At 36.1% G+C, this 13,813-nt stretch overlaps 2 protein-coding genes across 3 annotated transcripts; one reads left to right on the top strand and one right to left on the bottom strand.

The window, feature by feature from the left end:
• Positions 1-311: 311 nt before the first annotated feature.
• Positions 312-6,137, bottom strand: LOC138304837 (uncharacterized). 2 transcript variants are annotated; one of them, XM_069245174.1, is made up of 4 exons: positions 6,073-6,137; positions 3,897-3,996; positions 1,714-1,955; positions 312-1,417 (listed from the first exon to the last, which is right to left on the bottom strand). In XM_069245174.1, exons 1-4 carry the CDS (start codon positions 6,135-6,137, stop codon positions 679-681), a joined length of 1,146 nt encoding a protein of 381 aa, XP_069101275.1. In that variant the 3' UTR covers positions 312-678. The 2 variants fall into 2 exon arrangements, with proteins under 2 accessions (XP_069101275.1, XP_069101266.1); XM_069245165.1 differs by lacking the exon at positions 6,073-6,137 and adding an exon at positions 4,435-4,765.
• Positions 6,138-8,224: 2,087 nt separating this feature from the next.
• Positions 8,225-12,165, top strand: LOC138304854 (uncharacterized). The gene is made up of 2 exons (XM_069245185.1): positions 8,225-9,832; positions 11,699-12,165. Exons 1-2 carry the CDS (start codon positions 9,328-9,330, stop codon positions 12,121-12,123), a joined length of 930 nt encoding a protein of 309 aa, XP_069101286.1. The 5' UTR covers positions 8,225-9,327; the 3' UTR covers positions 12,124-12,165.
• The last annotated feature ends 1,648 nt before the right edge of the window (positions 12,166-13,813 follow it).

The raw sequence follows: 13,813 nt of genomic DNA, 5'->3' as shown, positions 1-13,813 counted from the left end.
TATCTTTGGATTCTGAACCATTAATGTCATTTCCATAAGAACAGGTGTTATTCAGGTGCCAACTTATTATTGCAAATAGTAATATGCAGGTCTGAATGGGAGGATTCGAATTGCACATCCGATTTCATCGCTCAAAGGTCTTTTATGTTTAATTAATTGAAGAATCTGGTTTAATTGAATCATTTGATACGTGCATGTATGTTGATTGTAAGAAGATCGATAACCCGAGCACACCACCTTGAAGTATCAGCTTGGGATCATTGTAATGTAACAATAGTAATTTAAACTCGTTATTTCCTAACATGGATATATTTGGACAATTAATCTAATAATTTAATATTTCAGGTAACAAATACATATACCAATGCAATAGTGTAGTAGTCGCCATTTCAAACGATTCTTTTCAAACATCTGTCTGTTTTCTTCAGTACTGGCCGGTATTTTTCCGATATTATCAATTCTGTCAGTAATATTTTCAAAGCACTATTGTCTCAATCTGGAGCCCTGTGACAATTCAACATATACGTCAAAATATCCTTAATATAACCTATTGATATAACACTTTCTGTTGTTGCTGTAGGATAATTATCGATGTTGGAACCTATGTTGGTGCCTGCCGAAATAATAAGTAATGGTTTTCACGACAGTTACAGTCGTTATTGTCACAAATAGAGTTGTTTAAGAATTCTCTTCGTGAACCGCTGTAAGATGGGTGGTTCGGGAGGAAACACTATAGGAGCTGTGTTTGGAAGGCCCAGAACTCAGCTTAGACCGTTCTCGTCTTAAGGCAGACATTTTCTTTCCGAGAAGATTGCTCTCCTGTCTTTTCAATGGTAGCATGAATTTTGGGAAAGGAATCTCACGTAATTTAAGTTTCCTTAAATTATTCAGATGACCTTCACGCATGATTTTGGCGAGTTTTGGTTGAACCAACTTAGCAGAAGTCATTTCTATTTCCGGAAAGATAATTTTCTGAAGTTCATCACCAATAAATCTATTCGATCCTTCTATACACAATGCACATGCACTTGGTCCAAGGATTTCACAAAAGCCTGGTGATTTAGAACAAGAAGGAGGAACTGTTAAGGACGGATAGTTATTTATAGCAACAACACTCGGATCTCGTTCCAAGTCCTTCATTAAAAGTCGAAACGGACTATTTTCGGTCGTTTCCGGTCTTGGCATACCATAACCCGGATGAGCACGTGGAGCTGGAGCCTTGTAAAAGTGCTGGATTACTGCACGATTGAATTTAGTCTGGCTGTTATCTGTCAGATGACTCCGAGAAATATAGTCCCTCTCTCGCTTTTGTTCCGTGTTGTTTAGGACGATCTCGTCGTCATTCTTTCTTGGTGGTTTCACCAGAAATGGTAAATCTCTACCAGCAATATTTTCTTTCTTTAATGAATACAGAGACCTGCAGAAATGATACAGATGATAAAACTTGTAAAACTCATTAATTGATTTTTTTGAACACATAAATCACTGATAAACATCAGATATACAAATAACAATTAAATTGATTCGTTTGTATTTGGTTTCAACATGCGCTCAAAGTTAAATGAATTGACAATGGCCGGAAACTATATCCAGAATAATCCTTATCCCCCTAAATACGGAATCAAAAACACCATAGCGATGCCTCATATAGAAAAATATTGTCTCTCATTGACAGAAGTTCTCGAGTGTCTCACACAATAACCAGACACTTACCCTTTATCGATAAGGTTCCCCTTCCATCTTTCTGGTATATCTGGTTCATCATCCACTTGTTCCCACAATGGTTCGGAGGAGTAGATCTCAAAAGGATGTTTTTTCTGAGTGTGTTTCTTCTGGAATTGTGTTAGATCTAGACTATTACTTCCTCTACGAATGGAAGATCGCCTCCTGCCCTTTAAGTATCCTTCTATGGAGAGCCTCCGACCTCCCTCAAGGTACTCATCCTCAACATGGAGCTGGAGGAACATATTTATGAATGTAAAATGATTTCGATATATGCATCCCTTACTGTAATTGGAAAACCTCGGTACAATAGAGATGACATTTATTTACTTTAATTACTGCATATCAATATACCACTAGACATAAAAGAAATCTATTAATGTATTATCTGACAGGTTTCAAATGGCTCTTGTTTATATTCATTGGTGGTAGATTTCCAGCGAGGTAAATGTATGTCGGGTGTGGCAAGTTTTGATGATTGTTGTGTGGCAGTGTTTGGTGATTGTTTTGTGTGGCAGTATTGGTGATTGTTTTGTGTGGTAGATTTTGATGATTGTTTTGTGTGGCTGTGTTTGGTAATTGTTTTGTGTGACAGTGTTTGATGATTGTTTTGTGTGACAGTGTTTGATGATTGTTTTGTGTGGCAGTGTTTGGTGATTGTTTTGTGTGGCTGTGTTTGGTGATTGTTTTGTGTGGCTGTGTTTGGTGATTGTTTTGTGTGGTAGTTTTTGGTGATTGTTTTGTGTGGCATTTTTTTGATGATTGTTTTGTGTGATAGTGTTTGATGATTGTTTTGTGTGACAGTGTTTGATTATTGTTTTGTGTGGCTGTGTTTGGTGATTGTTTTGTGTGATAGTGTTTGATGATTGTTTTGTGTGGCAGTTTTTTGTGATTGTTTTGTGTGACAGTGTTTGGTGATTGTTTTTGTGTGGTAGATTTTAGTGATTGTTTTGTGTGGCAGTGTTTGGTGATTGTTTTGTGTTGCGGTGTTTGTGGTGATTGTTTTTTTGTGACAGTGTTTTATGATTGTTTTGTGTGGCAGTTTTTGGTGATTGTTTTGTGTGGCGGTGTTTGGTGATTGTTTTGTGTGGTAGTGTTTGGTGATTGTTTTGTGTGACAGTGTTTGATGATTGTTTTTGTGACAGTGTTTTTTATGATTGTTTTGTGTGGCAGTTTTTGGTGATTGTTTTGTGTTGCAGGTATTGGTGATTGTTTTGTGTGACAGTGTTTGGTGATTGTTTTGTGTGACAGTGTTTGGTGATTGTTTTGAGTGGTAGTGTTTGGTGTTGGTTTGTGAGGTAGTGTTTGATGATTGTTTTGTGTGTCAGTTTTTGGTGATTATTTTGTTTGGTAGTGTTTGGTGATTGTTTTGTGTGGTAGTGTTTGGTGATTGTTTTGTGTGGCGGTGTTTGGTGATTGTTTTGTGTGGTAGTGTTTGGTGATTGTTTTGTGTGACAGTGTTTGATGATTGTTTTTTGTGACAGTGTTTTATGATTGTTTTGTGTGGCAATTTTTGGTGATTGTTTTGTGTTGCAGGTCTTGGTGATTGTTTTGTGTGACAGTGTTTGGTGATTGTTTTGTGTGGTAGTGTTTGGTGATTACTTTGTGTGACAGTGTTTTATGATTGTTTTGTGTGGCAGTTTTTGGTGATTATTTTGTTTGGTAGTGTTTGGTGTTGGTTTGTGTGGTAGTGTTTGGTGATTGTTTTGTGTGGCAGTTTTTAGTGATTGTTTTGTGTAGCAGGTCTTGGTGATTGTTTTGTGTGACAGTGTTTAGTGATTGTTTTGTGTGACAGTTTTTGGTGATTGTTTTGTGTGGTAGTGTTTGGTGTTGGTTTGTGTGGTAGTGTTTGGTGAGTGTTTTGTGTGGCAGTGCTTGGTGATTGTTTTGTGTGGCAGGTTTTGAGGATTGTTTTGTGTGGCAGTGTTTGATGAGTGTTTTGTGTGGCAGTGCTTGGTGATTGTTTTGTGTGGCAGTTGTTGGTGATTGTTTTGTGTGGCAGTGTTTGGTGATTGTTTTACACATTTCCTGTACTACTGATGCTGTAGTTTCTCTCGAAAGATTTTACTTTCTTCTTAGTCTTTTTAAAACTGATTTTCATACAGAACGTTTCATCTCAAGTTGATTTCAAACAGATCGTTTTACTTATTACTATAGTTCAGTAAACTACCTACCGATGATCTTCTTCTCCCGGCCCCACGAAGTGCTCCTTCGGGTAAGTCCGGAAGGATATCATTGTCCTCTTCCATTTCCTCCGTATCCATATCGTTTTGTCTAGGGAAACAATCACGTAAACTATTAAATGATGTTGTCATTAGGAACAAATGGTTAACAAAGACCTTAAAAATCGGATAGTTTTTTGTAATGCCTTTGTACTAGATAGTAATGTATTCTCACAGTTGCGTAGATGATGTTTTATTTTGAAAAGTGGCAGGGTGCTGGATTAAAACATGATTTTGAGAACATACTAATATATATCATTAAAAGCTAAAATTCATGCGCGCGGTTCTGTTAATTATTATACACATGTGCCATTTCACAATATGTTTTACAGTTATTTGTTTTATGTTGAAAAAAAACGAGTCATACTTCAGACTTGTTGGTATTTTCACTAAATATTAAGTATATCAAAACTACATAAATATAAAACCGAGCCGTACTTCAAACTTTGTGATTTACAAAAACTACATAAACATTTAAACACTTACTTACCGACCGATCAACAAGACATTCATTATTATTCTACATCAGAATAAACGCCATTTTGTTTCCAAAAACAAATCCTTTCCTGTCCAACTAAAATATGTTACCGTGTTCTAACCATGTTACTTCGTTAATCCATCCACAAGATATTAAAGTTTCTCTTGGTCAAGTATGTATTGCCCGATAATCCGGATCATCGTACAAATCCGAGATCAAGCTGTGTACCTCGGCTCATGATTGTGTTAGAGAGGTAATTTAAACTTCTCTTTTATTCTGTGCAGTATGTTACGATCGATATAACTAAATGCTGAACGACTCATAAATATAATACCACGTTGTTCAAGTTTAATAAATCTTATTAATAAAACAATTAGTTCAGATGTGCATTTGATGTTATTCGACATTGTGAATGGATATCACGATACCGTTTTAGATGTTAATTGTAAACAGGTCTCCCTGCATGACAATGTAACTGTCCGCCTATTCCAGCTATCTAGCCGTCAAATAGTAGTAATTGGATTTTTAAAAGCTATGATCCCATGTATCATCTACAATATACGCAATGCAAAATGCTTTTCTTGGCAATCACATTATGTTTTTGTCGTACAAATAATTTTTTCTCACTATATTTTACCATAATTAAGATATTTACTTTGAATGTTTCAGAAATATAAAGAAATTTATTTTTATTTTTATCAATATTTTTATTATATTTTTCAAAATAAATGTATTCTTTTTTAATTTTATCTTTGCCGATATTCTGTTTCATCATCTATCAACATATGTCAAGTGTTTATTATTTTGTACATTATTTAGCGTTTAGCGTATTCCAAATTACACGCAGTTGACAATATTTGCCAACCATATGTCTTTTAAAAATAGACAATACGTGCTACATTATATAAGTGTATGTCCACGGTTAATGCTTTCTCCCAAATTTCTCATTTAAGTTGACAAATAATGCTTTATCATTGATAAAAGTGGTTATTTAAAGATTATTTCTTATAAAGTTTAGCAACATACTACATTATTTAAATGCTTTTGTTTTCAAAGTTTATTTAAGCCTACAGTACGTCATTCCATCCAATTTCTCTTAACCAACATTTAAATTTATTTCTGTAATTGAATTATTTAAATATTATTACTTAAAATGTCAGGTATGATTTCAATTGTTATTATTACGGTACTTTTAGGGTATTGTGAACAATTTGTCTATTTGCAACTAATTTCAAAGTATGTTCTTGGATTATTAAGAGAATTATCATAGTTGAATAGTTAGTTCGCATGATCTTAAATACATGTATGGATAAAAGTGCATTAAAAAATATGTTCAATTTTCGAACATTTAGAACAATTATGTCCTCAAAAGCACGTGTCAATATTTGGATATGATTACGGGTTTAAGAACGTTACCATTATTTCAATCATCTATTTATCGACAATTCCCACACTTATGCTTTATGTTTTGTGTTTCCATTCCTCCACAATAATTTGTTGAAACCCCGACTTCTTAAAATGTCATTTCCATTTCAGCTTTTTATCTTATTGCTTTTAAGATGATATAGGCAAATGAATTAAATTACAGATGAGCCTATATAAATTATGTTCTTTTCTCAAATTATGACAATAAAAACGTTTATAACTTACGTGGTTGAATACTCGACATATCGAGGCCTATGGGTTGGCACTTCAAATAGATCCTGGAGACTCATACTTTAGACATCTGTACCTTTCTCAGACAGATCAACCACTGCACCCTTTGCTAATGCATGGACGAATACTTAGAAGTGGACAGACTGTACATGAGACATTTCTGGGAGTTCCCACAGGACGTTTGCCATGTTATGCAGTATTAACTTGGCTGCATGTTGGATGATTACCCATTTAAGGTATTAGACTTACCTATTTGACACTTGTTTGAGCTCTAAGTGTAATTAATCTGTACTAAATAAATACACGTCCGGTCTGAATAATTCGAACCTTCACATAATCACAGTGTGGTTTTACATTGCAGGGTCCAGACTTAATTTCCAGTTCGATGGATGATATATTATATTATCTGTGTTATACGATGCACCGTGGTGTTTTTGACAAGAGAGGTGACAGTTCTACATAATAAACATCAAATATCTTCGTTTAGTTTTGTTTAAATATGTTTAAATTTATCAAGATATGTAAAAGTTAAAGTGGCTAAGCATAGATAAAAAATGATACCACTCAGATGTCGCTGGAAGTAACCGTGATGTAGCCTGTGTAGTGTGCGTTGTATGGTTGTGTACAAAAATATTTGTTAATCGAAAACATATAAATATATGTATATAAATAAAAGTAAAAATTGTATATGGCTTTTTATACGGCAAAACTATAAGTTGATAATTTGCAAATGATTAACATATTGTGATTGATCTTTGTATTGATAGTCTTCAAAATTTCCATAAAATAAAACGACTATCCATTTGTGTTGCTACTCAACATCATCTACCAGCGTATTGCCAAACATACCCAAGGTCAAAGGTAAAACATGTGTCATTTACCCATGTATGAAGTGTGCCCGACAAGCTAGGGATTTCAACCTTTCAACCTCATAATTCCTAATCGTTATGACGGTGTCAACAAAAATGTTATTCTAGAAAGTAGACGATATGAAGATGTTTCTCGCTCGGCCTCTTGGTCGAGACAAACAAACTTTTTGTGGATCTCTTGACCCCAGCTGTTAAACAACTCAGAACAGACAAATAAGAGAAATATAAAATTCACAACATTTATTCACAAACAAGAGCAACAAATGGACAATGAGGAAATTATCCCTACTGCCTCATTTAATAGGCTTACCCCTTGAAATCTACATATAGTAGTAAGGCACAGTCATAGTGAAGGTGCAAGGCAAGTCCTTAGAAGGTGCACTGTGAAGGTGCTACCGGACCTTGAAGGTGCTACCTTTACTGAAGGTGCAACAGTGAAGGTGCTACCAAGCACAGAAAGGTGCCACAATGTCGACTAAGGTGCATTATTGGCCTTAAATCAATATAATATTACCACGAAGGCTTAATAAATAGATATAAAAGTATGTTTCTTTGACTATTCAGTCATCATACATAAACGCAATCGTACACATCTTCTGAAGGTGGAGGTAGGTCGGCACAGCAAACAGAATGTGCTTAGATAAGCACAAACATATATTTATCAGGTCTGGTTTCTATTCATAACTTATTCTCCAAGTAATTACCTCTGCTGCCATTATACTGGTACTGGATATATATCAGCAAACAGCAACTGGTATAATATATAAAATATATACTCGGGAACACAGCAAGCAGCTCTGGATTTATTTACCGGGCTACCGTTCGAAACAGAATGCCGATCTGAGCTGACCGAATGAAGAGTTTTACGTGCCGTAACGCCATATATAACGTTTCGGGGCACGCGATCTGAGCTTGTATTCACCGCCTTTTATACATTGCGAGTGACGACACACCATCTACTGACGTCACACTTGTAACCTCATAGGTTTCCGCTCTTCGCTCGCCTCGATCATATCAGCAAATCGGCGTCGTCGAAACATCAGTTAGGCAAACACTGTTGCGTCCCGGCGAAGTATACAAGGAACAGCTCTCTCGTTTCGGTGTAAACTACAGCTATTTTCCAAAGAAATATAGACTACTAAACCATAAATATGGTTGATAGGTATGTGTAACATGATTATGAATCGTATCTTGTTACATAGTTTTACCGTCAATGCTTATGAATAATATTAGTGGTGTAGGTGCTTTGCTGTCGTCTGGCTGACAGTTGACAGCGCGCCATATTGTTTACAATCTCGGACATGCGGTTAGTAAACAGACTGCTCTGCCGTGTATGTAACAAAGACCAAGGTATCAATTCATTGGTGCCAACAATATAGAACACGATAAGAAAAACCGAAATATGTTTAGATTCCCAAGCTTCAAGTTGTTATCTGGTCGAAAAAACACTTTTAAGTTCATCACATACTGACTATTAAACTTTATTATTGCCAACTGTTGTCGTATATTTGCATGCATATCCATCGGTGTATAAAGTTGGTAAGTACGCGGAAGTAAGACGAAATAGAGATAACTATAAGGAAATATGATAAAATAATTAATTTATGCCCAACTAAAACAACAAACAGAAGATAGACGGTATTATAAATGTATACTGTTGAAGGAACACTGTCATGTTATTCGGATTTGGCTATAGGATCGGGTCGTGTGTCTTAGAAGCCGATAGACGGTATTATAAATGTATACTGTTGAAGGAACACTGTCATGTTATCCGGATTTGGCTATAGGATCGGGTCGTGTGTCCAAGAAGATAGACGGTATTATAAATGTATACTGTTGAAGGAAACTGTCATGTTATCCGGATTTGGCTATAGGATCGGGTCGTGTGTCTAAGAAGATAGACGGTATTATAAATGTATACTGTTGAAGGAACACTGTCATGTTATCCGGATTTGGCTATAGGATCGGGTCGTGTGTCTAAGAAGATAGACGGTATTATAAATGTATACTGTTGAAGGAACACTGTCATGTTATCCGGATTTGGCTATAGGATCGGGTCGTGTGTCTAAGAAGATAGACGGTATTATAAATGTATACTGTTGAAGGAACACTGTCATGTTATCCGGATTTGGTTATAGGGTCGGGTCGTGTGTCTAAGAAGATAGACGGTATTATAAATGTATACTGTTGAAGGAACACTGTCATGTTATCCGGATTTGGCTATAGGATCGGGTCGTATGTCTAAGAAGATAGACGGTATTATAAATGTATACTGTTGAAGGAACACTGTCTGTCATGTTTTCTAATCTGTCTATGGGGTCGGGTCGTGTGTCAAAGAAGATAAGACAATCACACTTCCATAACCATCAGGACAGCAGTCATGATCGTAAAATTCGCTTTCATACTGTGCGTAACGAATTATTTTTATCCTCTTTATGCAAACTACATCAGTCCAAACAAGCAACCATTGCAGGAGCTAGAAAAGTCCGTTTACCAAAAGATCGGAGTAATGGAACGACTGCTGACCGAAAGGGGTGCCAGGTTTGACCGACTTGAAATAGTCCTTACCAATCAGGAGTCTGAAATGGCAGAACTTAGGCGGCGGGTTGAATTACTGGACCGGGCAATACTTCATAAGGATACAATCATCGACAATTTAGAGGAAAAGATTGCAGACATGAACCAACCATCAACCATATCAAGGGAGGACAAAGTGCCGCAGCAACACGCAAACTTGAACAAGGACTCATCCATATCGGGCAGTATAAACATGCTTATGACTAACAATGAGACTCGCGAATCTTCATTTCATAGGTCATCAAGTGATTCGTTGGAATTGCCCACTGACAATGCAAAGGTCATTTCTCCAAGAATAAAAACAAAACGTAAGTAAATACTATAGAAGGCGATTAGTGCCAAATAAGATATGAAAAATAAAGAAGTATTGCCAAGAAAAGCATTACTTTTTTCACAAAAGTATTGTGTTTATTCGCAAAAGTAGTTCTCAGTAAGTTTTGTCATATCTTGCTTTAATTTGGCACTTACGGGCTTCCGTATAAATCCAGTCTTAAAATCACATATCCTATGTGGCCAAGGACTGCTTAAACAAATAATAACGCGTTGTTTCTGGTTAAATTGAATGCTTTTTAATTAGCTATGTAAATTATTAAATAGTTATTTTTGAATACGGTACGATTAACAAATATATATATAGAGGATCTGCCATTCGTTTTCCTTCATATCATATTTATGATACGAGTTTAGAATTTTTCATTTTTAGCGAGCCTGTGGCGAGCAAAAAATGAAAATCTCGAAAATCTTATCATAAATCTAATACGAAGGGAAACAAATGATAGATTGTATTTATCCTATGACTAAGATTTGCTTTTGTTACTCCCTTTTGAAGTTTTCTGTCAGATGATCAAATCAGTTGAGATTCGGACGGTATCACTAGAAAACAAATGTCAGTCAAGTACCAATACACCAATAGCACATAAGCGACTACACAAGCGACATTTTATATTGTGAGGTTTTCGTGGCGTCACAGATTGCCGTTTGGCGCAAAAATACATTTCCCAACAGTCATTCACGGTTGTCGTCATGTAGGACTTCTGGACGCCTTTTTTCACCGCTTTGAGCTTTTACTCTTTGATTAAGGAAATTTGAAAGATTTTTTTAATCGGTTATCAAGTTCAAATGTGTACGAGAAGGATGAGAATTTACCTCCTACTGGTTGATCCATTGTATGAAAGTAGGACATGTTTGTGTGTTAAACATTGTGATACGAATATGTTAATAAATGTAACACTGTTATATATATAAAAATCAAATTATGCATTTTGGTAAAGTTCCAGGATAAAAAGAATACGTGGTCAGTGTATTAAAATATAAGCTGTATTTTTGACTCGTGACAGAAAGACAAACGTGGCTCGACTTCTTTACTCTCGGCGAAATGCAGCTTATGTTTTAAGACACTGACCATGTATTCTCTATATGTTAGTACAGTTGTACAATATACGTAGTTTTCGACTATGTGCTCATTTTTAATAGCTATATATAAAGTGTAGCAGGTGGTATATGTTCACAAAATGAGATTCAGATTCGTTCATGTTTATTCCATTTTTAAAAGACATTAATACGTATGATGTATCAATGTATACACTGCAATGTATACTCCGTATGTCATGAATACGACCAGTCAATCATAAGGCAACAGATTGAACCAAATGAATGAATTTCTCGACCAAGAAAAAGAAACGTCCAACCAAGCACAGGGATGAAATTCAAATCTCCCGAAATACAAAAAGATATATAGCAAATACGTTTAACTGACAATACTGACCAATCAAACAACTTCGTCAATGTCCGTAACAGTCACATGTCCTGTCCGTCATAAAAGTCCATCAGTGAACACTACTAACGGGAACACAAACATAAACGTACATACACATATAGACAAACGCAGCGCTCGCGAATATATGTTATATTACGCACGCGAGTAAAACACAGCACGGCAAAGATACATATTAATATTATTATTCACTACAAATTGTATATTTGTAAATATTAGAACATCTTTTAAATACACTTTTATACCACTTTTATTTAATACATAAATTCACATAAAATATGACCAATAGGACTTATTTTTTATGCATATAAAGTAATATTTCCAAAATATATATATGGTTAATAATGAAAAGTTCATTTACGAATTTTGCATTATCTTACGTGCCACATTTGTGTTGCAGGTGTCGGCCCCTCCCTAACACAGCGCGTTGCATTTCACGTTGAACTTTCCGGCGACAGAAATTTGCATGAAGACAACACAATCGTGTACGATCTGGTGAAAGTAAACAATGGCAATGGCTACAATTCAGGTGACGGTATTTTTACTGTTCCGGAGTCAGGAACCTATGTATTCTCTTGGAAGTCTATCTGTGAAAAACAGCAATTTTTCCAAACTGTTATTGTGGTCAATGGCGCAATAATGGGGTCATCATTTACAGATGCTTCACACAACGAGATATATAATCAGAGTACAGCTGTGGTTGTCCTAACGCTGTCTGAAGCAGATCACATCTTTATAAGGATGGGAGCACATTGGGGACACGGATCGCTTTTGAGTCGAACCGATATTGGGAAACCTACATTCTCTGGCTGGAAACTGGACTAAAAGGGGGGACAGTCTGCCAGTTGTTCTGTTATGTCACTATAAATAAAGTCCTTTTACAATCTATAAAGAGGTTACTTATGACTTCTTAATGTGGTCGATAATCTAATCATCGCTCAGACGTGGGTGTCAAAACATTTTATCAATAAACTATGTGGATAAACATCAAATCTAAATATTCACGATGTGATAAATATCATGGTATAGTAACAACGTATTCCCTAAGATGCTTTAGTATTGACTTCTCACAAGATCATCTTCCGTTTTATGATTTTATCAGCTCACAGAACAAAATCATATTTATATTTAGTACATCACATATTAATTACTAGGAATGCGATTGGATAACAGCCATGATCTATTTTGCGACTGTTCCCTGTCCTTCTTGACTACGGGAGACTATACCTGACTACGGGAACTATACCAAAGTATAGTCCCCCGGGAATGAACATGTCATGTGACGTACTAAATATATTATGGCCCTTTCCCTCAGGAACAGTTCTCCTATAGTGTTGTCTGGCGAGCTATACTATAGGAGAACAGTTCCCTCTGGAAAGGGCCATAATAGAATAATCATTGCCTTCTGTTGAGGGCACTATGGTCTAATAATGTTGTCGAGGGATGACATAGTACCTGAGATGGAGGCGAGGGTACTATGCCATCACAAGACTACACTATAAGACCATAGTGCCCTCAAAAGAAGGTAGTAATGTTTTTAGTACATAACGAATTGAAAAAAAATATAGGACAAACAATTATGTATGATCACCAATAACAATTTATTTAAACGATTGCGGCCACGTATAACGTTAAGAAATGCCATGCAGACAGAAATCCTTGAAAATACTCACTGAATATTTCGTTGCTTGCTCAGTTCAATTTGCTATTTTGTTCTTTGGTAAATTCGTCAGCATTCAAGTTTCTGTGACAATTATGTTTTGCAAAACGTCGTCCGCACATAGCTTGTTCGCCAGTGAACAGCGCAGATAGCGTCAGTGACGTTATTTTCGTCAATATGACGTTCGTAAAAAAACCGCGCCAAACCATAGTCACGCGAGAAACCATAGTCCCGCGACTATGGCTAAATAGTGACCGAGGACTTAGCCAATGAAAACGCGAGAAAAAGTCACGTTATATGATAGAACTCTATCTCTGTTAGCGATGTTTTTGGTTCCGTCTCGTGGTCAAGACATACCAAACTTCGTAGCATTATTGAAGTGAAGACCTGATAGTAATTTTATATAACTTTTAGATATGTCCTGCTGGGTGGATGATAGAATATACGGCTCATGGATCAGAGATAAAGCATTATAAACTGGGCAATACCACCCCCTTTTTTTACAAAGAGAGAGACACAGTTATGTAAAGTCATCCAAATCGTACAAAACACAACAACAATTTATATATAGAGACTTAATTGAACGACCTTAGCCTTCATCAGGACACACAAGAAAAAAACCTGGTAATACGATCTGTATGTCATGTAAACTTTTAGATATCTTTTTCGATAGAATGTCATAAATTGACGTTGAAACATTTTCATTGAAATAAAGGATCTTTTGGATCTGTTATTGACAAACACCCTGCCATGAGCCAGCCAAGAGCGACAGTGCAATAATGCGCAAAGTGAAGAGCGACTGTGTGCCATCCAAAGAGCGACAGTGTGTTCGTTTGGCACATTGTTGGTTGCTCT

This window comes from Argopecten irradians, chromosome 1 (assembly GCF_041381155.1).
Source record: "Argopecten irradians isolate NY chromosome 1, Ai_NY, whole genome shotgun sequence".
Lineage (NCBI taxonomy): Eukaryota > Metazoa > Mollusca > Bivalvia > Pectinida > Pectinidae > Argopecten > Argopecten irradians.
The sequence above is the reverse complement of the archived record's forward strand: the minus strand, read 5'-3'. Positions and strand labels throughout refer to the sequence as shown.